Here is a 27,914-nt window from a genome sequence, read left to right as displayed (position 1 = left end):
GAGCGCTCAGTGGATCTGCGCTCGACTACTCCGCATTTGCCGCGTTATGGCATTAGAGTCATTTTAACGAGATTAACGCTGACAGCACTAGTGGGAACACAATGAATATGACTGCACATTTACTCCGACAGCATCCTAGTGCAAAGACAAGTGGAAGCAGACAAAAACAACAAGCACGCATGCTACAAACTTTAACCGAGTCATTTAGACAGGGTTAGCACATGATTGTCCTTATGGGGACCTGATATGTTTAATATGCTGCAGAGAATATAGCCCAGAAGAAGCGGATAGTAGAGCTTTTATTTTGGAAAGAGACATTTCTCTGTAATAAACTCTCTTTTCCAAACATGAGTGATTTCTCGATCAGATAGATTTGTTTATTTTTATTATATTGTTGTTTCAGCAACATTAAATTTATAAACTGTACTTTTGAGTTATAATATATATTTATAATTTTAATAAATGACAAATTAAAAAGGCATGAACGTTTTTTTTGTATCGAAAAAATATCGAACTGTGACACCAAAGTATGGAACCGAACCGTGAATGTTGTGTATCGTTGCACCCCTATACTCTACCCCCCTGAGCTACAGCCACCCCCCTGCTAGCTATTAAAATGATAGAATGTGAATTTGGACCTGTATGAAAGGAAAGGTGCAGAGTTTACTAGAGTCCCCGGGTTCATGCTTAGACTATATGGACCATATGTGTTGGTTGGTGAAGTCCCATTCTGAAGTCTCAGTGTTGACTGCTGTTGTGTTGACTATTTCAAGCCAGAAATGACCATATTTGAATGAGAGAATAGACTGCTGCCAGCCCATAATGTTAACACTGAAACTGTAGAGTACTAATAAAATTTAAGAATTTTGCTCACCTAAACTGAATTTGCAGACAAACTGTACTTCACAGCAGGCCATGTTTGTTTCCAGAGAACTTTACCTGAATGCTTCAAATGCTTCAAAAGACACCAGCAACACAAATATGTTATCTGACTCACTCCTGGAAAGGTAAAGCCATCAGATAATAAGCAGTTACAACTGCCTGTGCTGAAAAACCTGTCAGTTAAAAAAAATCCTGTACAGTTGAGGGATATAGATACAGATAACACCAAAACAGTATGTTGTACCAGGTTATAAACGTTCTTTTTAACACTGTAAAGCTGGACGTTTTCATCTGGGACTATATGGGGATTTTCTTTTTTACACCCTGCCTCAACTACCATTGAAGAAAGTGAAGTTTTTTCTGTTGCACTTCCTACTTGGCTTCCTTTCAGCCCTGAAGATTAGAGGTAGACCCCTTACAATGTTCAAACTACCTGCCTAATTTTGTCTAGCTCCCCTTGCGAATGGGTGGGCAAAACATGACTCTTGCCTGTGACGTCACCATAATTATTAAAGGGTGACCTATAGTTTTTATTGTATTTGTTCAGATCAGTGTGGCAGTCAATGAATAAAGCTGTAAAGGTCAAGACTGAGTCAAATTCAAAGGAGTGCGTGTAAGACCATGGTACAGGAAACACACACAAACGCTGGTACATATATCTTTGTGAGGACTCTGTGACATAACACATTCTCAAGACCATAACGCAACAGTGAAAGCCTCCCTATTGTTACTGAATACTGATTCTAATCTTAACCTGAAAAACAAATCTGAACCTAAAGAAAGTTTTGACCAGACACAAAGTCCTCATAAAGCGAACATTAACAACAGCAGGGACAAATGCACAAACTGGCAATGGAAATCTCTCTTGGACATGCCGAGTACCACTTCCTTTTCCTGCCAAGCAATCAGACAGCACTGCCGCTACCCTATGCAGCATGTTTGTGTTAAAGGTTGTGCTGGAGATAGTGAAACATCAGCAATTCCAGAAGACTCTGGACAATATTAGGAAAAAGATGATATGTTGCACTTGTTCTAGTTTCTTTACTTCAATCTTCTGTAATTTTTGAATTTTATTGAAATAACACATGTAAGAGAAAGTTAGTAAAAATCAGAAACCACTAAAACATAAAGTAATGTTTTCTCGGTTGCACTCCTCTTCTGATCTCGTCGATAACAAATGTAACATACAAGCAGAAAAGCTGGAAGGTGTGTAATGAGTGCATTAACTCTGAAGCAGCCTTCATGCACGACCATTCTCCCTGTAACTTATTAAGACTTTCGACCTACAAAGGGCTTTAGTGGACTCTAGCTGATTTCTGAAACCCTTTTGGCAAAGACAAGATGCTTGACACACTTCACAGTCAATACTCTGTGATATGCTGCAGAAACATTTTGGTTCATAACAGGAACGCACTGATTGTTGAAATCGCTTATTGAAATATATGGTTAATGTCATTTGGGGGTTTATTTGTTTTTCTGATTAATTTCACTCATTTTCAGTACGGTGAAAAAAGTTTTTGTAGATTCAAGAACTGAGAAGAACTGTTTGACAGTGATTAAAATAGTATTTTTGCACCAACGAGGAAATTCCCACAGAGCTATTAGCTGGAAAGTGGACAGGTGGAGGACCAAAGAAGTGGCAGGACTGAAGATCTATCTATAGCTGATCACACAGGAGGTGAGGGTAGGGATGTCACCGAGCCTGATACTTAGGGTAGCTCTCAACACAATAAAAACACAGTGGTGCGTGTTTGCTTCTGGCCCTAGAGTTGATCCAGTTCTACCTACTGTTTGCTGAAGCCTCTTCAAGTGGTCTCGGGCGAAGGCTGGCTGTCAGGAAGCCATTCTTAAGGAAGCAAACCAAGGCTGAGGTATGCCAGTTACTGTGACAACAACTAAACTGAACATCGGTAACAACACCTTTTAAGGACTCGTGAATCTAAATTTGAATTTTTTAGTTCAAATTGTCATCGATATGTATGGAGGACGTCAACAGGAAAGTACAACCACCATCCGCAACCATCTGTAAAACAATGTAGGCTCTGCTATGGTTTGGGGCTACGTGTCAACCAGTGGTGTTGGAGATCTTTTTCAAAACTGATGGAATTATGAACTTACTAAATAGTAGGTTGCTCAAGACTTCTGCAAAATACTATAGCTGCATCTCTTCTTCATAATAGCATGTATTTATTTATTTCAGTCTGTCCAAAAGCCTAAAACCGCCGCCCCTCAAGGGGCCTCACACCAGGACAACTAACTCTTGCAACTGAATAATGACTTCTAGCAAATGTCTAGTCATCAACTTGCTTGCTAAAGCAACAGAAAGACAGACTTGTCAGGTCAGGCAGAGATACTGAAGGTGGTCCTGCTGGAGTGTCCCACAGGTCCAATGGTGGCTGCTGAATTTTTACGCATTTCTAGAGCATCATTAGGACTTAAATGAGCCAGCATTACTGTTGCATCAAATTTGATCAAGTATGTGAGTTAAAGTTTTAAAACAGGTTTGGCGACATCAGTAACAAATTTACTCTTGTAAGAACATTATTAACCATCTGACTTTTGAGTAGGTGGGATCTCACGGTGCCCTGGTGATAGGGATCTTAACGGGGTCTCTCATCCAGACTGTTTTGTTCATGTGTCGCCTTACAGATGTAAGGTATCACTGAGTGACCGTGGGGATTTCCTTCCCCCTGAAATAAGGTGAAAAAGGGTCCAGTTTGATCCATTTAGATTCAGTGATGTGATTATGGCACTTTATAATAAAGTGTACTGTTACTGCTGTAGTGGTGATGCTAACGCTACACAAGTCCCAGAGCAGGAGGGCTGCTTTCATATTAACCTCCATCAAAGCAGACATTAAGGCCACTGATGCTGGCCATTAGAAAGTTTCTAAAAACTTCTAAACTGGCTTCACTATTCAGACCTGAAAGCAATGTCCATCCATAACATACACTCAGTGGGTGCACAATGCACCACTGTTGACCTGCACCACCTGCTTTCAGTGGGTGTCACTCATTCTCACACTGCCCAAATCAATCTAAAACCAAAAGCTTCAAAGCCTTCATTTAAAAAATATGTTCAACAAGTTCTCGCAGCACAGGACAAAGTCTGGTATGTTTTCACAAAAACACACTTTGTTTGCTGGGAAAAGCACACACACAGAAGCTTCTCCACAAAAACAAAAAATGCGCATATGTCACCGTCCTTCTTTCAAAACACTGACGAGCCTGTACACTTCTTCACCTCAGAGTCAATCTATCGTCTCTGGAGTTCTGGATAAAGCAGTTCATTGCACGGACTATTTTTCCATCACCTGTGAAACTTTGCAAATGCAAATATTGTCTTTGCTCTTTTTTCTTTAACTGCAGGCTTTCTGCATTAAAGCAGCTGCTCCTGATGCACGTAGACCTATAATAACTCCTCTGTTTCAGGCTTTTTTAATGTCTCTTTATGGATATTATTCACAATCAGTGGTGGGCAGTATATCATATATATCAGTCATATTTTAACCATAATATGACAAATAGTTCCACTACAGCGAAGAGACAAACAAGAGGTTAAATTCATGATAGTCAGAAGCATTGATGTGGATCTGAAGAGGAAACCGGCGCTGACAGCATACTCACAGTTTAATCACACTATTTAATAATCCACAACTAATTCACTTCAACAGGGCAAATATCAAAAACACAATACTTTGTGAAACATACATGTACTAGCAATGACTGCATATTTACACAATGACATCATAGTGTTGTCTTGATACATGCTCAGTCTTCCAGGTCAGCGTTTCTATATAACAGCCCTTACTGCAAACAGTAAACTGTTATTACTATATTAGACAAGGTTGAACTACACATCCTAAAAGCCAGGTACACACAACTAAGGAACAGTGTATCAGATATCAGTCCAGTCCTCTCTTAAAAAGCTGTAATGGTTATGGTGACAAGTGGCCAACAAGCTATATTATTTAATTCCATTGAATTGTGTTGCATGGTGCTCTGTGTTTTTACATGCATCAGCAGCAGTGCACCTGTTGCTATCAGGAGAGTTAGTTTGGACTTATTTCATGTCTGGTATTGCATCCTTTTTTTAAAAAAAACATAAGTGCCAAATTATGGTCCACTCACAATACAACCCTCTCTGTTTGGTTTAAAGCTTGTAAGGAGGCTAATGCTGCTGTCAGCTCCGGTTATATTATCAGACTGAACTGAGATGAGACTAGTGCACATAAATCCGCTCAAAAGAAAAGAAAAAGAAAGAAAGAATATTTCTTCATTATTTTAACAATATTCGATCGTGGCTCAAAGAGTTGGGTGTTCGTCTTGTAATCGGAAGGTTGCCGGTTCGAGCCCCGGCTCGGACAATCTCGGTCGTTGTGTCCTTGGGCAAGACACTTCACCTACTGCCCGATGGCGCGATATGGCAGCCTCGCTTCTGTCAACCTGCTCCAGGGCAGCTGTGGCTACAACTGTAGCTGCCTCCACCAGTGTGTGAATTAATAGTGGAATTGTAAAGCGCTTTAAGAGTCTCAAAAAGCGCATATAAATGCAATCCATTGTTATTTATCTTTTTCCTGTTTTGGGTTGTTGTGCCAGTAAATATAAACCCTTTAATTTTATTTTACTTCCATGTGTTTGTTTGTTATGTTTTATTTTACAAAGTTAAGAAAACAAGATTAAAGTGGAGTCTGATGTTGTTTGATGGAAGAATGCTTCCCAGTCTCTTCCTCACAGGGACGGATAGTCAACAACTAATCATTCAACACTGTGTCGACTCAGCGCTGAGCACTGACACCTGAAGCCACGTGTCGATCTACAGAACCCAGTTTAAACTCCTCATCTTCAGGTTTTAATGAAGCTGGGGGCTTCGCTCAGGCTGTTAACGGATGTGTGCACACAGAAGTACAACGGAGGTGTTCACAGTCATTTCCACAGCGCACAAGTGCACACAGAGCACATGACAGTGACGGTACACTCACCCCAGCGTGCTGATGAAGCCGTTCACCGTGCCCTCGGCATACAGGGATACAATGTCCCCGATGTGGAGGAAGCTGGATGCAGAGTCAGACATTCTGCAGCTGATTTATTTCAACAGCGAGAGGAACCCGCAGGTAGAGCCGAGAGAGAGGAACTTTCTCCCCCCTCCTGTCCTCTCCTCTCCGTGTGTGGAAGTTCAGAAGCAGCGAAGAAAGTCAAAGTTTCCTCCTCGCATGCAGCGGCTGGAGTCCTGAGAGTTCAGGGGAACCTCTTTACATTCACCCCGCTTCAGTCCTGCCGCCTTCAAGGACTCACCGGCGGCTGCTGCTGCATGACAGCGAACTGTGGAAGAAAAACACTCTGAAGGAGCTCGCAAACTTTTTACAACAGGAGCGCAACGGGGGCCCACCGCTGATCCGTACCTGAGTCTGCTGAGAGGCCGTGCGGAGCACCGGAGGAAACATCTGTGTGGAGATCTTGCCGCAGGTTAAAGTGTTCACACAGAGGCGCAGACACGCAACGCGACCTGCTCCGTCCCTCCCTCTCAGTGTGTGTGTGTGGTGGTGGGGGTGTGCACGCTCGCGCGCTCACGCCGAAGACTCGGGTACTAAAAACCAGGAAGTGAGTTAAGGCGTTGATAAGACTGACAGACGGCTTCAAGAAATAAAAAATGCACACACACACACACACACACACACACACACACACACACACGGGTGTAGTGAACGCAACGCGAGCTCGGAGGCCGGTGTGACGCGTGCACTGGCAGCCTGCAGGACGTGTCCGTGCGCTCCCGAGTTTAGTGACATGTAGCCAGAAACGGTTCAAATCAAAAATCGGTCAGAATATTTGATCATAAATACAGCGAGGAAAAAAGACACAGATAAACTGGACCTCTTGTGTAACTCGGTGCAGCCGCTGCATGTAAAAAAGGCTGCACAGAGTTCAGATGTTAATTTTTTATTTAAACTGTAAATGCAAGTAAAATTCAGAATCTTATCTAACATATCTAGTATAGTACAGGCTCACATTTGAACAAATAAGTAAAGCTTTATAATACATTTAGAATTCACCCGCCACTTCATTAGGTACACCAGTTCAGCCTTTTATGAACACAAAGTTTGCAGAAGAGCACAGTGCATTAGATCTCCACGCAGATGGGCTACAACAGAAGACCACACCATCTGCCACTCCTGTCAGCTAAGAACAGGAAACTGAGGCTACACTTCACAGGGGCCTGAACTGACAAAAGGCCTACACTTTTAGTCTCTTAGCAACAAATGAGCCTCATTTAAATAGCACAGCCTACATGACCATTGTTGACGACTAGGTTGGTCTTGATGGCTGCTTCCAGCAGGATAAAGCACCGTGTCACGAAGCTCAGATCATCTCAAACTGGAGACAGACACTATCTCTACTTTCAAGATCAGGCTTCAAACTTTCCTTTTTGCTAAAGCATGTAGTTAGGGCTGGACCAGGTGACCCTGAATCCTCCCTTAGTTATGCTGCAATAAGCATAGGCTGCTGGGGAATTCCCATGATGCACTGGGTGTTTCTTCTTCAGTCACCTTTCTCACTCACTATGTGCTTATACATCTCTCTGCATTTAATCATACTTGTTATTATTCATCTCTGGGTCTCTAACACAGCCTGGTTCTGACGGAGGTTTCTTCCTGTTAAAAGGGAGTTTTTCCTTCCCACTGTCTGTATGTATTATCGTAGGGTCTACCTTACATTATAAAGCGCCTTTAGGGGACTGTTATTGTGATTTGGTGCTGTATAAATCATATAATGTAAAGTAGCAATGTGTTTAGCATTAACCGCTTTTCCCAGGCTTGAGCATCAACAGGAAAGAATCTGAGGATACAAAAATGGCACGATTCACATTTTGTTCCACAATATAATTTTTACAAATTCAGTTATGTTTTATGTTTTTTAAAGTGTAAAAGAAGTTACTATATTAAAAAAAATGTTGGCAATAAACAAACGTCATCACCAGCAACCAGAAGTGGGGTTATGATGCTCGATGTTCTGGACAATTTTAATCACCTGTTAGAAAAAAGTCTTTGTAAAAGCAACAAAATCCATGAATTTCTGATTTTTCATATATTGTAGAAGAAAATGCGAAAATGTCAACTGCAGGTATAATTTCTGGTATCCAAGCAAGAACATGCATGAAGTGCAAACTTATTTCTGGGTTTCAGAGTTCCTCAAGTGGACATTAGAGACATTGCAGTTTTCAATCCTCAGTCTCCAAATTTTCCTGCTCACTTAACTCTAACCAGCCATGTTTCTCTGGAGCCCACTGCTGTTTTATAGACTTCTAAATATTTACAGGGATCTTTTTAAATTCCTTTCAAATCATCCCTGGAACACTTCTTTCAATCATCCTGAAGTTTTCCAGCATCTGCGAAATTACTAAAATGTTTTTTCTTTTGTCAAACAGAACTTGATTTCACCATCATTGTTATGCGACTGAAATTTAAACCATGACAACTTGTTTCTCTCAAAGATGTGAAATGCAGAAGTTTGTGGTTTGCTATTGTAAACCACAATTTTCCGTCACAAGACAGAAACACCCAGAAGCCGTGTTTTTACCCCACAGATGTGCAGGCTGAGTGTGTCTGTGGAGTCCTGCTGAGCGGAGTTCTTCTTTTAACTGTTAAATGAGCAGGTAAGCTGTCTGATGCACTTCAGCTATGCTCCAGTAAACATCACAGACGTCTTATTCACCGACGGTTCATGAAGCTCTGTGGAACACCTCAAGTATTTACATAAAGAAAACAGACCAAAGTGATATCAAATGACAGCTGTCTGTAGGCTTGACTCAGTCTAGCTCTGTAAAGAAAAGAGGAAACAAGCAGGGCGAAACACAGTCTTGTTCCTGATTGGCTGGAAGGTGTGACACGCTACACTGAGGCGGCACAAATATTGGTTCCAAACCATTGAACTGGTGCCCACATCTGAGTTTCAGGGATTTCAATGACTCTGTTGAGTAATATAGAAGTGCACAGTGTCATACCTGGAAGCGTAAATAACACATGAAAACATGAGTGAAGAACTCTAATGAACAATGCTTTAAAAAAAACCTTTAATATTAGCCCTTAAAATGCATCCAGGATTAAAATACATGCCTCATGTCTGGTTGTAATTTAAGAAAATCTAATCGCAATGAACTGACTGGTGTTTTTTTTATGTGGACTGTTAGGGTCATTTTTACCTTTTGCCTCCAGTTTATCTTCACTGGACCTGGATAAACGTCACACAGGTGATGATTTAAGATCTGCAAGTTAATCCTGTGTATTTGTGTTAAAACCCAAAGACCTGGATACTGAACTACAACACACACACACACACACACACACACACACACACACACACACACACACACACACACACACACTGACTCGCATCCCGACAGGTTGGTCATTGGGATGCAATACCACAAATGACCACTAGGTCAAAGAGAGCTGTTTTCATGCATTATTGCTCAACAGATTTATATATTTAATCCATGTGAACAAAAAGCTTTAGACTCTGCTACCAAAAACTTTTTATATTTGTTTTTATACAGCCACGTGTTATAGGCACAACACAAACAAGGAGGCACGAGCAGCACTGTGTCCCACCCCTCTACTGGCATCTGGAAGCCGGCCAGTCAGAATAAAATGGACTTTAAGCCAGGCCTTAAAGAGACAGGAGCCCGAATGGCTCATTTCAGAGGATCAGTGGATCAACTGAGGCGTCATGTTTTCAGCTTTTGCCTGTACATCCACAACAACAACTGCTAACAGTTAATTAGGCACATTTTAGGCCTCCAGTATGACTGCTTTGGTCCACTTTAATGGCAGAAATCTAGCATAGACTCCCAAGTGATTATTTGCAAATTGCTGCAGCTGCAAAGGCTCCACTCCCATGCAAAGTTTGCTATATTAAAAATTTAAAAAAAGATGGTGACGCATGTGTGTCCCAAAAAAGTCAAGACAGCTTAAATAAAAAGAGAGAAACCTCATAACTCATATTTTATTCACAATTGAAAACAGAAAATATATCAAATGTTTAAACGAAGACAAATCTCCATTTTAAGAAAAATATTCGCTTCTTTATGTCTCAAAAAAGTTGTGACAGGGTCATGTTCCCCGCTGTGCAGCATCTAATCTTCCTTTAACAGCAGACTGTAAAGGTGCAGGAGCAGAGGAGAGCAGCTGCTGCGTTTTGTTGTCACATTCTGGTCTGATAGAATATTTTAGTTGATCAGCAGTTCTGAGTTTTCTTTGGTGTGTTTTTCATTTCATGATGGACCAAATGTTTGGTGAGAAGTCTGGAATGGAGGCAGGCCAGCTGAGGAACTGGTCCCGTCTTTTGTGAAACCATGATGTTGTAATAGATGCAGTTTAGCATCGTTCAGCTCAAATGTGCAGGACTTTCCCTGAAAATGCAGCATTGATGGTTGTCACTTCCATAGGTGTTGTTGCTTTACTCAACATGTTTTGTTCTTTTTGTGTTTTGTTTAAAGGCTTTTTGGATTGATTAATAGTTGTAGTTTCAGAGGCAGTTATCCCTCCATGTGCTGTACGTAAATGCAAGGGAAACCGCAGCTGAACACAATAATAGTAATCAGTAATCCACTCACGCCACCTCTTCCTCTCCATTTACAGATTTATAACAACATGTGAGTTTCCGTGGTCACGTGGTCTCTGTGGTGACTGAAAAAATAAGGCCAACTATGCTTTTCTTTCTTCTCCCATTGGAACACATCTAGACTACGTTTAGGGGCAAACAGCAAGTCCTCGAGAATCTTTTGGTTTCAGGGTAAAATCCTGGTTTCGATTCAAAGTTTGGTTTAAGGTCACATTGTGATGAAAGGAAATCAATGAAGTAAAGAAAACAAAAGATGCCGGGTGTGTTTGTGACACCTGGCAGCGTCTGTCGTCCTTAAATAAAACTAAGGTTCTCTCAGAGAGACAAAATCTCACCTCACAGAGACACAATTCAGTCAAACTGTGGTGTTCGGTCGTTTGAGCAGGTCCTCCCCACTATGTCCAAATGTCTACAATGACTGAATCCTGTTTTTAGCTCCTTTGTTTTCAAATGTCAGCCATCAGGGAGAAGCAAACATCCAAGCCAACAACCTCCCGATTTGTGGATGCCCCCCAAAATGAGCTTTCTCTCTGTGTGTGTGTGTGTGTGTGTGTGTGTGTGTGTGTGTGTGTGTGTGTTTGTATGTGTGACATAGTTGTGTTGACAATTTAAAGTGATGTAGGGTGGACAGATTTAGAAAATGGCATCTGTTTAAATAGAGAAAAAAAACTTTCCATCTGAACCTGAAAACACGCCACTCTCCTCTCTGGAGGTTATGAACCCAGACGTGGGTGCTTATCTGGGGCAAAGGGAGGGAGGAGAACTGAAAAACTCCAGAAGAAGATGAAGTAAAAGTTCAGAAAAGCCTCGTTGCAGTTTAGAGCCAGTGTATTTCGGTGCACAAAATTCTCAGTTTTGGGGTCAGAGTCTGAGCCACTTTTGGTAAAGCAAAGGAAAGAAAAGACAAAACAACAATTATGTGTTAAAGTTTGAAAAAAGTAGTAAATAGCAAAAGGTGTTTAATCTTTATTCTCATAAGACTGAAAAGGCAAGCTCGTCAGCACACAAAGACTTCTGTCAGAAACAGTTTCAATCACAGGAAAGGATGAAGTGAAACAGGCGATAATCCCCAGGGCGTAAAAATGAAGCCTGTGCAGAAGCGCTAAAACCCACAATTCTTCTAATGGACACTCCAAACATGAGCGAATCACCACAGACTCACACGTTAAAACACTCAGCTGCGAAACCTTTGGTCTCTATAGCTAATTACCCCCTTCATATTCACTGTATGGGGAGTGAATTAAAAATAGTTCATCCATTTGGATGCTGGTAAGGCTTAAAAGAAAAACTGAGTGAAAAAGATTAGATACCGAGAATACGTGGACAGGAATCACATGACTTCACCCCAAACAGGGAGAAAAAGAGTCAAGAAAAACATGAGCTGGGTGGAAAACTTTCTTTGTGTCCATTAAACCTCTTTGCAGTGGTTTAACGGCGCCAATTAGATTAATAGCTGTTTACATGACGAATAAACTCCGAATATCGTAGTTGATGATATGATTAAGCATGACTTTGAATTGTGTTTCAGTTTTTTGGTTGAAATGTGGCCAGATGTGTCATGTGTGAGGTTTGTTTCATAAAGCACATTAAGGGTAGTTATTCTGGTGAACAGCTGATATTTTTATAGTTCTGCATCACTAACCACTTTACTCTGTTGTAAGAGTGAGTCCATGCAGCACTTTCTTCTGTGCTGTTAAGTACTTTTCAACCATGAACACTGGAGCATGCAGACTGAAGGAGCCGGGGGTCAAACTGAGTTCTCTAGCTGTAATTTAGGGCGTTTCCTACACCTCTAGTTAATTTACTGTGGCTATAATCTGCTGATGAGTTAGTAAACTTGTAGTTTTCCCCCCGTTTGGTTTCTTTTCACAGATAAAGCTCCAAACAAACTCCAGGTGAACCAAAAGATGTTACTGCAAACCATGTGAGAACATTCAGTCCTCATACAAGTCAGGTGTGTTCAGGGGAGGAGCCAGACAGGAAGAAGGTGCTGTGTTTGGACCAGTGCATGATGTTAATAATGTACTCCTCCTGTGGTACTCGGTTGCATCAAAGAATACAAAGTATACCTGGCAGTCCGAAGGAATTTAGCTCTAACTGGCAGTGTTCACGTGGGTGTCGAGTCACCTCCTCCAAAGGGTCTTAGCACAGCTGATGGACCAAACAGCAGAGGTGTGAAACAATGGCTCATTTCCAAATAAAGAGATTGCGAATGAAGTAAATCAGACACGACGTCAGTACACTCTTTGTCTTCTGTACAAAACATTGAGCTGTAGTTGACAGACCACAGAAATCAAAACCTGAATGATGCACTGAAGCAATGATGAGCTGTGCTTAGTTTATGGAAACAAAGAACAAAGAAACAACAGTAACTGAATATGAATCTTTAAATTTAAGTTAAAATCCCAAAAGCACATTGGGATTTTGAACACAGGTGGAAAAAGTTGGGCTTCCACAGAATCCTGAGGCTGCCAGAGGAGCATGGACTGGGCAGATGGATACGGTATCATTCCCATCAGGACTTGGGGAACAAACATCTGGGCTTTAAGATTCTCCAGAATGTTTCAGTGCGTGACAATCAGCCGGCGTCGTGCATCTTCATGATGAATGTGGTCTCTCCCCCTGAGGATGGACAGAACATATGGCACTGGCGGTGCTGGTGGACAGGGACAGTGTATTAATTAGGACAGATTGTATGTTTTTTTAATATTTGAGGTCAGCTGCAGGATGCTTCACTCCAAGCCAAACATGACTGTCAGCCTGGGAGATTTAAATGGGATTTAAGGGAAAGGAGGAATTTCATGCTCCGTTATTTCACACCAACATTTTCCACCGACTTTCTCTCCCATATAAGGTTTGCATGTGTGTGTGTCCGCTGACCCGTGCTGCCCTCCATGTCTTTCCACTGGAGAGACTGACAGCCTTATATAGAGCTGCAGGAGCAGAGAGGACAAAGTAGGACAGCGAGTCCACATGCAGCTCCTGGACTCACCTGATGGCTGTCTCTGTGAGGACCTACGGCACCTACAGCCTGTCACAGTGCTGACTCCGCCTGTAGCTGGTTGAACTGGAGCAACCAGATGGTCAGTATGAAATGCTTTATTATTACTAATTATTACTATTACTGCCGCGCTCCTTTCAAAAGCAATCAGAGATGGTAGGTGTGTCTTTTCACAATCCATCACACTGAAGATGTTCCTGCATTGCCCTTAATCACATCGTCACAGTTTGAGGGTTCACACTCGGTTTCAGGGTTGTGGTTAGATTTAGGTTAGTGCGGAAGGCCTCAGAAGATCAAATATGTATATCAATAACATAATGAGAACATGTCACTGCACAATCATAATCTAGGACAATATGGCTTAATTCTATTTATTTCCATGGATTACCATTTTATAGAGACAGAGTGAGTCACACTCACACACAAAGAGTTTATTTAGTCCACTAATCAGAAACTTTATATTCTAAATCATAAAGCAAGACAAATTCCTCCTAATACGCACATTAATCTAAAGGGGTTAAATAAATAAAGACCACAAGGCCTCCTGGATGAGAACGAAGACCTTCCAATCTTTGTGTATAACTCGCAGTGCTGGGTTTGACCTATGAACAGACTTCTTCAGAGAAACAAGCTTCTGTGGGAGAATCAAGTTTCATTTTTCTTTATCATCATTTGGCATCTAATCAAATTCCCATGTACTCCTAAAACTCGCGGGCAGTGGTGCTCAAACATTTACTGGCACGGTTCATATCAAAAGTTTAAACAATGTAATGCCCCATATCCCCCATATCACTCTGTGCAAATTTAAACCAGTGAAACAAAATCCAAGATGATTTTCAGTGAAATGAATCGGTAGAAAACCAATAGCACAGGAGTAAACTCTTTCAGGCGTCGTCTTTCAACCATCCTTGCTTAATTAATCCAAATTCTTTCCCTGGTTGTTCACACCTGCACTGACTCACAGTCAGAGTTTAAACGGTCGTAAATGTTATTTATCTTCATTAGAGGGAATCAGTGAGAACTGCAGGAGGCTCTATCATAGGTGCAGACTGAATGTTGATCAGCACTCCAAGAACTGGAGGAGGTGTGCGTTAGTTGACTTAGCTAAGACGGAGCAATATCGACCTCTGATAGAAGAAAGCTGAACTGCAGGTTGTGGATAAACAATGAAACATCTCACGATCACAAATAAGATTTCCATACCTAGAATCTGATGCAGTGGACTATTCTGATTCTGCATCGCAATGAAAAAGAAATCTGTTCAAATGAATGCACAGAATCTATGTATCAAACCTCAGCTGAGCAGTTATTACCACAGATCAATACCACATGAGCCCAAAAGCCAGTAACTGATTTCCAACCAACTGGAGGAATCGGTCCGCCAGGACCTCCACTCCTGACCGCTGCCTGACTCACATTGCACCCGACCCCTACGGTGCCTCCTGTGGGTGGTGGGCCTGCAGGAAGATGGGCCCATATCCCTCTTTTGGGCTGTGCCCAGCCGGGCCCCATGAACTAAGGCCCGGCCAGCCGGAAAAGGGTGGAGTGCCCACTCCGGGTCAGGGACGAGATCCTGCGCCAAGTGGAGGAGTTTAATCAAATCAAATCAAATCAAAATTTATTTATATAGCACATATTAAAACAACAGTGTTGACCATAGTGCTTCACAGTCAATAAAAACACAAGACAGTTAAAACAAACAATAAAAGAGGACAACAAACAATAGGTAACAACGCAACAAGCTAAAACAGACAACTAGACAGAATCAAAAGCCAAAGTAAAAAATAAGTTTTAAGACGTGATTTAAAAGACTGGATCGACTCGGCAGTGCGAATATGAATGGGGAGGTTGTTCCAGAGTCTGGGTGCCACGGATGCAAAGGCCCGGTCGCCTCTCGACTTCATTCGAGTCCTAGGTTGTGCTAGGAGCCTGTGGTTGGATGATCTAAGTGCTCTGTTGGGATTGTATGAATGGAGTAAATCAGAAAGATAACTGGGCGCTAAATTGTTCAAAATATTAAAAGTGAACAAAAGCATTTTAAAATCTATACGATATTTAACAGGGAGCCAATGTAATTTGGCTAAAATTGGAGTTATGTGTTCATGAATTCTCGTACCTGTTAAAAGACGCGCAGCTGCATTTTGAATTAACTGGAGCCGGCAAAGAGAGGAGTGTTGGAGGCCCGAGTAGAGGGAGTTACAGTAGTCCAATCTGGATGTAATAAATGCGTGGATAAGCTTTTCAAGGTCCTTTAAAGGAAGGAACGGCTTTGCTTTGGAAATCTGACGCAACTGGTAAAAGCTGTTTTTTACCACAGTGGACACCTGTTTCTCGAGTTTAAGTATCTCAGGGTCTTGTTCATAAGTGATGGGAGAAGGGAGCGGGAGATCGACAGATGGATTGGTACCGGTCTGTTGTGGTGAAGAGTGTAAAAGCAAAGCTCTCAATTTACCGGTCGATCTACGCCCCTACCATCACCTATCGTCACGAGCTGTGCGTAGTGACCGAAAGAACGAGATTGCGAATACAAGCGGCAGAAATGGGCTTCCTCTGAAGGGTGTCTGGCCTCTCCCTTAGAGATAGGGTGAGAAATTCAGCCATCCGGGAGGGGCTCAGAGTAGAGCAGCTGCTCCTCCACATCAAAAGGAGCCAGCTGAGGTGGTTCGGGCATCTGACAAGGATGCCTCCTGGGAGAGGTTTCCTGGGCATGTCCCACTAGGAAGAGGCCCCGGGGCAGACGCAGGACATGCTGGAGAGATTATATCTCTCGGCTGGCCTGGGAACGCCTTAGTGTTCCCCCGGATAAGCTGGAGGAGGTGGCTGGGGAGAGAGAGAGGTCTGGGCTTCTCTGCTTGGGCTGCTGCCCCCACGACCCGGCCCCGAATAAGTGGAAGAAAATGGATGGATGGATGTCTGTCCTGCTTGCATACATTTATGCTTTCTATTGATTTTTTTTAGATAATGTTTTTTTAAACTGAAAACAAGAACATAGTTTTGCCTACCTACACCTACTGAGTGCTGAAGTTGTAACTTTAGTTTTGGTTTTTGTCTCCCGCCTACAGGGAGGAGGTGGATCGTCTGGCTGAGTGGTGCGACAGAAACAACCTGCTGCTTAACACCGAAAAGACCAAGGAGCTCATCGTGGACTACAGGAGGAATGCTGACCCACATCCACCCATCCACATTAAGGGGACGGCTGTGGAGCGTGTGAGCAGCTTCAAGTTCCTGGGAGTCCACATCTCCGAGGATCTCACCTGGACGACCAACTGCTCCAAGCTGGTCAAGAAGGCTCACCAGCGCCTCTTCTTCTTGAGGACTCTGAGGAAGAACCACCTGTCCTCAGACATCCTGGTGAACTTCTATCGCTGCACCATCGAGAGCATCCTGACCAACTGTATAACAGTCTGGTACGGGAACTGCTCTGCCTCGGACCGGAAGGCGTTGCAGAGGGTCGTGAAAACTGCCCAGCGCATCGCCGGAGCACCACTTCCTGCCATAAAAGACATCTACAGGAAGCGGTGTCTGAAAAGGGCTGGGAAAATCATCAAAGACCCCAGTCACCCATCACATGGACTCTTCACCCTCCTGCCCTCTGGGAGGCGTCACAGGAGCCTCCGGACTAAGACCACCAGGTACCGGAACAGCTTCTTTCCCACAGCTGTCAGACTCCTGAACTCTGCCTCCTGACATCTGACCCACGTTAAACTCATGGACTGAACATACACACACCCACAATGGACAACTGTACCCTCAAACACAATAATAACATGGACTGAACCACCACTCACAACCACTAGCACTTTATATACCTCTGTAGAAACTATCTACACCCTCACTTATCTTAACTGCACTACTGTATAGCTCTGTGTAAATAATCATTCTGTACATTCGATAATCTTTAATCCTACAACTGTTTACAACTTGCATAGTTCCCATTTCTGTATAGCTGTATATCCCAGATTCTGTAAAGTTATTTATTTCATATTCTGTATAGTTTTTCATATTTATATCCTGTTCATATCCTGTACATAGCTTGTACTCACTACAGCCTGTACATACTTATAGTTATAGAATATTCACAACATACTTCATACCGTGTACATTATAACATACCATAATAGACCCATTTCTGTAATATACTCACATATCTATATTATTGCTAATATATATTGTAATATATCTATATCACTAAAGCACTTCTGGATGGATGCAAACTGCATTTCGTTGCCCTGTACCTGTGCATGTGCAATGACAATAAAGTTGAATTCTATTCTATTCTATTCTATTCTTACAGGACACACAGTTTACTCTTTCAGTGATCAAATCAAATGGGAAAATGCAGGGCTTACAATTAATAAATATATAATAACTGAAAATAAAATAAAGCATCATAAGATATTTAGTCTTATTAGAGAATACCTTTTTCATCCAGTTAAGTTAATATGTGCATGGACGCATGCACTTGTATGTTGTACGTACAATGGCTGTCATTGGGGAGATCACTCACAGCTAAGTCACTGTTTATAGGTGTGCACAGGTGACACGAGAGTATAGCCCTCCATAAAAACATGGCAGAGAAAGAATTTTACATTGAAATCAATGATAGCAGTAGAAGTACAACTTCCAGTAGAAAAAAATGTTTAGAAAACTTAAAAGTCAATTTTTAAAGACGTTTTCTATCAGATGACCAACTTAGACAATGCTGCAGAAGGACTGAACAAACACATATCCTGAAATGTTTTAAAATAGCTACTAGATGATAGCTGCTAGTCTAGATGAAATAATGGATGTATTAACTGGTGTAACTGTAACTGTAACTCTACCAGGTAAAAGAGAGAAGAAGAAAAAAACGCTTTAGCAGGATAGAAAGTGTCATTATAGAATCATACAGTCAGTCTTTGATGATATTGCTAAGTTTAGACAAGTACAAACTCAAAAAGAGAAGCAGTTTCATCAACACTCTTTCTCAGTCAACTCACCTGCTTCCCAAGTACACCCACCACCACCAGGGGGCAGCAGAACTGAGAATTTGTTAAAAATGCGTGTGTGAGAGAAGGTGAGAGACAAAAAGAGCAAAAGAAAGTATGCGTGCATGATCGTGCAGACAAATGTGTGTATTTGTGTGTGTGCCAGCCTTGTTTGTATGCTTGTGTGTCCCGACAAAGGCTCCATCCAGCCGTGCTGCAGAGGGCTGCTCGTTCCCAGAGATCCTCAGAGCTCCAGGACGCCCAGTCTCTGCGCTGCCTGCAGCCAAGACACAGCAGCCCAGACACGGACACACACCCTGCTGCTGCCCCCACCATCCCGCTTCTCCTGGAGCCTCAACACCTGTTTGGATTATTAATGGATGGGAAAAACAGAGGGAAGTTTTAAAGTGAGTAAAGTGGGGGTGTTTGCAGTTTGAAGAGAAGAGATAACAGAGGACCCCTCTATCCTGGACCTCAAACTTGTAGAAAAACTGACTGGCTATCTTCAGAAACAGGCTTTTTCTATAACTGGAAATATTTTTAAACTGGGCAGAGTTTTATGAAACAATTTCAAAGTAATCTTAGCATTCCTTTTTAGTTGATTTTTGACCCCCGTCCCCCCACACGCAATTTTATGGATTTCTGGACTTGCTCAATCTAATTGAAATTTATTGGAAACTTTGCCAACATACAAATTGTTGTTTTCAGTGGATTGGAAATTTCTGGGAACATTTCTGGATTTTTACTGAATTATTTACAGATTTCGTAGCAACAGGTAGTCCTGAACTCTTCTGGTTTGAGTTTAAAAGGAAACTGTCATATTAAGTTTTGCATCATGGCTCTGTCAGTCGGTCTGTGGCTGTGTCTGTATCTGCTGCTGCTGCTTACTGATGCAAAGAGTGTTGGGCAACATGACGGGCAGCACAGCAATAATGATAAACCTTCCTCCCCTGTCGAACCAAAGCCCCTTTGGATTGGCAAACCGGTCAAAACCCAGGATGAATCTTACGTCCTTGACAAGAGCCTCCCCCAAACCGAGGTGCTGGACCTGGACCTTGACCGTAACCGCCGCCAAGCCCGTGGTGCGGATGAGGAGGAGCAACAGTCCACCTTTGGTGATTCCTTTGAAAATGAATGGGTTACAGCGCCTCAAGTTACTGAGTTCAGCAATAAAACGACTACAGTGGCAGGAAAGGTTCATGAAGATGATAACCTCCACACAAACAGCTCCAACACTGACCATGATGCTCCAGGACTTTTCAACCCCTTTTACCCCCTGATGGAGGGCTCATATGCAGCCTACGCCATCCTCTTCCTGGCCGGCCTGGTGCTGGCAGTGGGCGTAGTAGGAAACATGGCAGTCATGTGCATTGTCTGGAACAACTATTACATGAGGTCAGCCTGGAACTACCTACTGGCCAGCATGGCATTTTGGGACTTCCTAGTTCTGGTTCTGTGCCTTCCAGTGGTGGTCCTCAACCAGCTATCCCATAGGAGGATCCTGGGTGACATCACCTGTTGCATGGTGCCTTATATGGAGGTGGGTGTGGCTTATGTTAAAAAAGCAGGAAGTCAGTGTAACGACATAATTTGTTTTTCTTTTTTTTGTCCTATGAAGTCTTAAAGGAGTATACATCTGCTGTTGGACAGCTGACTGTACAAATACAAATGTGAAGCAGAAATTTTACCCAAACTGCTGATGTAGAAAACATCAGCAGATCCAAAGATTAAGATTTCCTTTACAACTACTTGTGTAAAATGACAACAAATATAAAAAAAACTTTCCAAAATTACAGGCATGTGCTAGTTCTGTAATAATCAATATAATAGCGGCAACTGACCTCAATTTTATTGTTTTACATTTCTAATCTTAATGAGACTAACAGCTGTAGATAGTATTAAAGAAGAAATGATGATTAATTCAATTCAATTTAATTGATATAGCACCAAATCACAACAACAGTCACCTCAAGGTGCTTTATATTGTAAGGTAGAGCCTACAATAATGCATACAGAGAAAAAAAAACAACAATCATATGAGCCCCTATGAGCACTTTGGCGACAGTGGGAAGGAAAAACTCCCTTTAAACAGGAAGAAACCTCCAGCAGAACCAGGCTCAAGAAAACACTCAATGCATCATGGGAATCCCCGGCAGCCTACACCTATTGCAGCATAACTAAAGGAGGATTCAGGGTGACCTGGTCCAGCCCTAACTATATGCTTTAGCAAAAAGGAAAGTTTGAAGCCTGATCTTGAAAGTAGAGATAGTGTCTGTCTCCCGAATCCAAACTGGAAGCTGGTTCCACAGAAGAGGGGCCTGAAAACTGAAGGCTCTGCCTCCCATTCTACTTTTAAATACTCTAGGAACAACAAGTAGGCCTGCAGAGCGAGAGCGAAGTGCTCTAATAGGGTGATATGGTACTACAAGGTCATTAAGATCAGATGGGGCCTGATTATTTAAGACCTTGTGAGTGATTCATGTTTTTATGTTATTTTGTTACTGATTGTCCAAAATGTAAGTCTGTTACTAGATTAGTTTACTAATAAAGCTGCCAGTAAACTAATTAAAGATGGTGCTGCAGGACAGCCAGACTGAAATGTGCTCGTTGGCTCTTTGAAATACCCAAACAACTGCATATTACATATATTACACTACTAGAGTATCAGTTTTTTGGTCCATCACACAGAAAATGGTTGGAATGGTCATAGGAAACAGTGTGGTTAAGATTTGCTCTACAACTTCCTGCTGGCAGTTAAACAAAAAAAAACTTGGAGATGAAAATGTGTTTGTATGATTAAGTGCCTTCCTATGGCCGACACTGCCGGCTCTCTGTCCATCGTCTATAGAATCAAGCAGCTTTGGAGGTACTGATTGCTGTTGTAGGTATACTCATTGTTCAAATCTATGCTACTCACATCACAGAGGCACAGAGATGCCATTGTGTTTCCATCTGACACTCACATTTACATCTATGGGCAGTTTAACATCACCAATTGACCCCAATAACTGCATGTCTTTGGACTGTGGGAGGAAGCCAGAGTACCCGAAGAGAACCACCGCAAACATGGGGAGAACATGCAAACTACACACAGATATATGAACTGTTAATACATTATGATATATTAACAGTATAACATTAACAAAAAGACTATTTTGTATAGAAGCATATGGGAAAACAATCCTCAGCTGTCTTACACTTTGACCTCAGTAAACATTTTCCATATGACTTAATGGGGTCTATTGACAATTCCAGGGTGACTAAATAAAACAGAATACTGATGCTGTTCATTATGATCAGTGTTAGATTTAAAAGAGATGATCTGTTGGTTATGCTCCACAAGAAGTCATTAGCCACTGAGCGTGCATTGTCCTCTGTTTCAACATTAGGCCCAGTTAGCTTGTTTGCAAAGCACCAGGATGGAGACAATCAAAACGCTCAGCTTGAGGCTTCATAGCCTATTGGTGATGTCATAGTAACCATGCCTCTCATCATATATATTTATGATATGGACTTGAACATGTGACATACTGAATCTTTTTCATCAGGTGAGCTACGTGAGATAAGGTAATAGACTGATTTCAGAAATAGCAACATGAACTCAATAAAAGAGGATTTAGCAGTTTTACTGTAAACTGTTTAACTTTTACTTTTTGGCACAGTTTCCTTCTCTGATGAGAATGGCCACATTGACTTACTGCTGTTGTTACCCTCCTCTTCCCTGCAGGTTGTGTCTCTGGGCATCACCTCCTTCACTTTGTGTGCTCTGGGTATCGATCGCTTCCACGCCGCCACCTCGTCCTCCCAGCCAAAGGCTCGGCGGGTGGAGCGCTGTCGCTCAGTGCTGATGAAGATGGTGCTGGTGTGGCTCTCAGCTCTGCTGCTGTCCAGCCCTGAAATCTTCCTATGGCAGCTCAGCCAGGCCGTGTCTCCATCCACCGGCCGGCTGGTCGACTCTTGCACCATCACGCCCTCCTCTCCTCTGTCCCTCTACCTGCCTGATTCCCTTCACTCCCTGCTGCTCAGGTATCACCAGGTGAGACCAAAGCAGACGTACGCACTGAACTGACCAACACATAGTATCCGTGTGTTGATTAGGTGACACGGAACATGTAAATCTGGACCTAGAGCGTATATAATGGTGCTTCTCTCTTTAACTGGTGGCCGTCCACATGTTGTGTACACTAGCACTGAAGAAATGGACACCAGTTGGACACCGTCAAAAGAGCACCAGTAGGAGCTCAAATGAAAGTAAAAAAAATGAAGCATTTCTGTTTGTTTTCTGGTTTATTGAATTAATGAGTAAGGATTTAGTAAGGACAGAGATATCATGGGTTTGTCTCAGAGGAGCAGCTTCATCACACAGGTTGGCTCAGAGGTCATAAATGAAACCACATTTAGTTTTCTGTCCAGAACATTTTAGGTAAAAGCAGAAAGATCTGAGTTCCTGAAAGGGCAATTTAGCTGTGGAGAAAAGCTGTTGTGGCTTTTTTTTGCCCAGACAAAAGCAGAATGTTCCCAAAGTTCTCCTCCTTCAGCTCTTACTGTTTTAACCTCTGTGCTTCAGGGTCGTATGTGGTGGTGTTTTGGCTGCTACTTCTGCCTCCCTGTCCTCTTCACCATCCTTTGCCAAATGGCCACCCGGAATGTCAACAGCGACTCCAGCGCCACCCAAAAGCAGCGCAACCTCGACGAACGCTCCAACCAGAAGCGTCAACAACACCAAACCTTGGAGCGACAGCTGAACTGCACTCTACTAGCTCTAGCTGTTGTGTATGGCGTGTGTGCTCTCCCCGAGCATGTCTGCAACATCACGCTGGCCTACACGCACATCACCATCTCCGAAGACACTGCCACCATGCTGGTGCTGTTACATCACTTCCTGTTGTTCTTCAAGTCATCAGTGACGCCGGTGCTGCTGCTGTGCCTGTGTAAGGTAGGTTGCCACCGAGCTACAAGGTGTTTTCTCAAAGACGTCTGTACAACTGAAGCCTTTTTCCAAGCAGAGAATTCACCACCTGCTGTCCACTACCCATTTAGAGAAATGGCAGATGGTTGAAAAGGTTGAATTCCTTGCATATTGGTCCTCTGGAGTATTGTGTTTGATTTTGTGCGTATAGTTGTCACTTACCAAAGCTGTGCATCGTCTGCATTTCAGGCTCTTGGCCAAGCCTTCATGGACTGCTGCTGCTGCTGCTGTCAGGAGTGTCAGCCAACCGGAGCCCAAGGCTCTCCAGGACCTCCCCAGGTCAAACTCAAGGGGGCCAATGAGACGTCCATCTTCTTTGATAAGGCTAAAGACACGTCAGCCATTTTGTCCATCTCTAGCTAGAGCAACAAGTCTGTCTCTGATTGTAGATCATCTCTTCTTCTCTTAGTCTTTCCTCCTTTGCTCCTTTCTACAACATTACCTGTATACCCATCGTCTCCTTCTACACGTTCTTTCCATTTTTCCCTATTTTGAAAATATTTTTCAACTTTCTGTCTGTTCTCTTCTCTTCTACCGGAATATCGTTTGTATGATACTCCCATGTGGACTCAGAGTTACCCCCTTCAGCTTCCTGTCAGTGCAGGAAGTAATGTTTAATCTGTAGCAAGATTAGAAGAAGATGGTGTACTTGCACAACCAGTTGTTATAAATGCAGGAGCCTGTTTCAGGACTCTGAAAGAACTCATCTCTCTGGCCTCCTGCTGCACAATATATGGAAATGTCTTGAAAGTCTTCCTTGGTTACGCTCCTTAGATCGATGCTGTGAGGCTCGAGTTCGTTGTGTTTTTTTGGAACATTAATTTAAACTCATTTATATGCAACATTAGTTTGGTGCAAAGCATAGAAGTTTCCTGCTGTCATAAGAGGTGAACTGGGCTGAGCATAAATTTGAAATTAGTATGACATTTTAATATAAACATTTGATCTGCTTAAATATAAAATGAAAAACTTCTGGAACTGATTGAACTGAAACATTTCATTGACACAGACCAGCCCGAAACAGCTTCACATTAGTTAAACAAATGTAGCTGTTGAGGCAGAAATAATCCTGTGAAATCCTTTCCTGTAAAATGGGATACAAGTTATCCTGGTCACTGCATTTTACTTTTTCTTTAACAACAGTTTCTGGCTATGAACTAGTTTGTGTTTGCATGTTAGTTTCTCCAGTGGAAAAATAATGCTAATGTACAGAGGGTTAACTTTAGCTTCCCAAATTTAATTTAGAGTGCACTCACACCTGCACTTTTTAATGCAGTTAAATCTGATTCTCAATATGAATTATCTGGGTGTGACTACAGTGATGAACAAACACAACAAGGACCTTTACAGGTGGTTTTATCCTGGTCCCAAACAAACTTTGGAACAGTTCGTTTATGGATGGGATGATGAGCGGCTCATATTCACATAACTTTGCTCTTTGTGTACAGAGTAAGTGTTTAAAAATGCTTTTAGAAATGTTTGAACGTTTCAACCAAAAGTAAATAAGTTTAGACCTTAAAACTATTTTTCTTTGAAAACCAGAAAATTCCAAGAACTTTGATGGAAATCAATGGAAATTCCTAAAAGTTGACAACAAACATTTACCATTTATCTTGAGAGTTTTTGCTTCTACATTTTTGCATCATCTACAATTTAAAGAAAGGGTTCAGGTTAGATTATTTCTGCCTCCAGTGCAGTGCTGCCTTTCAGCAATGTTTGCAGCATCTGTTCAGCAACAACCAGGGAAGAATTTTATTGAACTGTGCAGCTCATATATGCATAATATGCACTTGTGGAAGGAAAATCAGGATGTGTTTAAAGTTATTTCTATGGGTTCTGTTTTGGGAAAGGATGTGGTGCTTCCTGAGGCCACAAACCCATCCTGAAGCAATAAGATGAAGAAAGTGGTGAAACGAGGAGGATATCTGAAGAGTTTTTGAACAGGACTCTCACCCTCTCAATACTGAGGTGCTCTGTTTGTACAGGAGGTTCTGCTGTGTAGTTTTAAGAGATGTAATCTGTATTTAACACAGTGCTTTCACTCAGACCGTCAATCTCAAACAACTAGAACAAAAGAAGAAAGAGAACCATGAATGTAGCTTATTTTTAATGCTAGATGTGTAACTAATTACATATTTGTATGGCAGGAAATGAGTTATTAGTTTTTTGTATGTCACAAGAATGCATTTGTAATATCTGATGTCACCATGATGAATTTCTGACCATTGGCTCAGCAGATGGTGCCTTATTGTTTCCCTGCCCAGAGCCCTGACTGTAAAAGCCCTTTTCCACTAATACCCAGTCGACTCGACTCGGTTTTTGGTTATTTTCCATTACAATTGGGTACTCCCTAGTGTGCGTAGGGTCTGTATAGCAATGCAGTCCCGTGATGACACTTGGATGTGAAACAAACAGGGTGTTGGGGCGATGGTATACCTGCTGCTCAGTTTAAAAGTTGTTGTCAGACTCCGGGACCATGGTGTTGTTTTCTGTGGAGCCGTTTCCCTCCTTGCTGGGTTTCAAAAATGGCTGGGTTTCACTCTTGTGACTCACTGAGTGACGGCATTGACTAGCCAATTGGTGGGGTACAGTCTGTTGACATCACGTTTTTTGGATTGGACTTGGAACGGCAGCCAAGTAGATACTAAAAAATACCTGGTACCTGTTAATACCACACGCCAGGGGAAACCCTAAACACCGAGTGAAACTGAACCGAGCAGATCCATACTAGTGGAAAAGGGCTCTAAGTGCCAGTAAAAACTAGTCATACTAACTTTGCAAAATGTTGACTGCCTTATTTTAAGATTTGCAGAACAGCCTTTAAACAAGTGCTTTTTAGTCACTATTTCAAATCTGCAAATTAAACCTGAAGGGGGAAAAAAAGATCTGCTCTGCTACAACTCACAATTGTTGACACCGATGATGTTAATCAAGTTGACTTTGTGGTAACAAGGTCTAATATGTGGTAAAAAGATGTTACTACACATTTGATATGGAAGAAATTACCATGGCCGCACAGATGAGTTGGAGAGTCATTGAAACCTTGAAGGAAGAAGTATAAAGAAGTATACTACACTCTGCTTGGGTCTAAATGACGTAAAGTTGTCTTCAGATACAGAGTGGGAGAAGCTCTACATGCCACTTTTTGTCTGTGATTTCATGGACTCATGTGTCCATGTCTGTAACAGAGTATAACTCCATCTGTGGAGTGCAGCTAGGCAGGTGGTGATAATGTTTTGACTCCTCAGTAGTATGACTGCTATTGGATTGGTACCAAAACTATGTTACAGAGAGTTTCGAACTCAACATTTAAATTGCTAAAAGCTGACAGTTTGTTTCAATACCTCGGTCCAAGCTCTGGAATTTGATATTTGGTGCCATAATTTTGTGTTATCTGTTAGAACAGAAGAGAAATGTGGATGAACATTAGAAACAAAGGTAGAAACTGTTGCACCACATCAAAAATTGAAATGATAAAGTTAGATAAAGTGAAAGATTAAATACCATTTATACTTCTTTTTGGTCTTTTCCGTGTCGTTGTGCTACTGATGAGCAGTTGTTGGAGTCGTGTTGTTTTGATAAATGAAAAAGAAAGTTTTGGATTCACCAAGGGTTGGCTAAGCAACGAGAGGATGATGAAATTCAGCTGCATCCAGGAGTTTAAACGTTACCGTGGTCGTTTCAAGAAATTATTTGAGTTGTACTTTATGTTTGTTAGAGAGAATCTAAATCTACACTTAGTTTGTTCTTGTGATGCCATGAAATGGAGACTGGAATCCTTTCACAATAAGCAACTTTACCAATAGAAACTCACAGGTTTGCTTCCTGCAGCCACCTGCATGTAAATTAGAATTTCTTCTGGAAATTTCTCTGTATCATTGCAGGGTCTTTAACTTACAATATAAAGCTCCTTGAGGTGACTGTTGTCGTGATTTGGTGTTATATAAATAAAACTGAATTGAAAAATTCCTCAAGTCTGTTTCATGAATCTGTAAAATACAACTTTACCAACAGCAGGTGGAACAACAGTTATGCTACAAGAGTTTATCTCTCACAGTTTGTTTGAACTTTTGAATCCGTGCAGCTGGAAAGCAAAGTCTGGTAATTTAGCCAGTGCTTTTTAAATATGTCACACTATAGGAAACAGACTAAAACACCACCTGGTGGGTGCTGCAGGTTTCTTTTTGGAGTGACAGCACCACCACTTGTTCTTTCATAGACTCATTCTTCATGTTGCAAAAATAAATGTGATTTTCCATATTGACTTCTCTTCATTTGACATAATATATCTAACCAAAACCACAAAAACGTAAACTTTAAACTGCTGTAGATTGTGTTTTATATCAGCGGTCCCCAACCTCCGGGCCTCGGACCGGTACCGGTCCGTGAGTCGTTTGGTACCGGGCCGCGAGAGTTGAGGCTCAGGTGTGAAATGTCTGGTTTTCAGGGTTTTTATCTGTTTCCAGCGTTATTTT

At 42.0% G+C, this 27,914-nt stretch overlaps 2 protein-coding genes across 2 annotated transcripts in view; one reads left to right on the top strand and one right to left on the bottom strand.

Annotated features, from left to right (window-relative positions):
* itpr3 (inositol 1,4,5-trisphosphate receptor, type 3) overlaps nt 1–6,471 on the bottom strand; it is a 68,016-nt gene extending 61,545 nt beyond the window's left edge. Inside the window, exons 1-2 of the mRNA XM_082518610.1 lie at nt 6,284–6,471; nt 5,864–6,203 (exon numbers count right to left, since the gene is read on the bottom strand). Coding sequence (XP_082374736.1) covers nt 5,864–5,955 — 92 coding nt within the window. The 5' untranslated portion in view covers nt 5,956–6,203; nt 6,284–6,471. The remainder of the gene's footprint in view (nt 1–5,863; nt 6,204–6,283) is intronic.
* A 12,096-nt stretch (nt 6,472–18,567) lies between these two features.
* Nucleotides 18,568–27,408, top strand: LOC309696879 (G-protein coupled receptor 37-like 1). The gene is made up of 4 exons (XM_082518362.1): nt 18,568–20,010; nt 22,198–22,506; nt 23,038–23,406; nt 23,629–27,408. Exons 1-4 carry the CDS (start codon nt 19,306–19,308, stop codon nt 23,800–23,802), a joined length of 1,557 nt encoding a protein of 518 aa, XP_082374488.1. The 5' UTR covers nt 18,568–19,305; the 3' UTR covers nt 23,803–27,408.
* The last annotated feature ends 506 nt before the right edge of the window (nt 27,409–27,914 follow it).

The sequence above is a fragment of the Aulonocara stuartgranti genome, assembly GCF_965226115.1.
Source record: "Aulonocara stuartgranti genome assembly, chromosome: 20".
Lineage (NCBI taxonomy): Eukaryota > Metazoa > Chordata > Actinopteri > Cichliformes > Cichlidae > Aulonocara > Aulonocara stuartgranti.
Note: the sequence above shows the minus strand (reverse complement) of the source record. Positions and strands in the feature narration are given on the sequence as shown.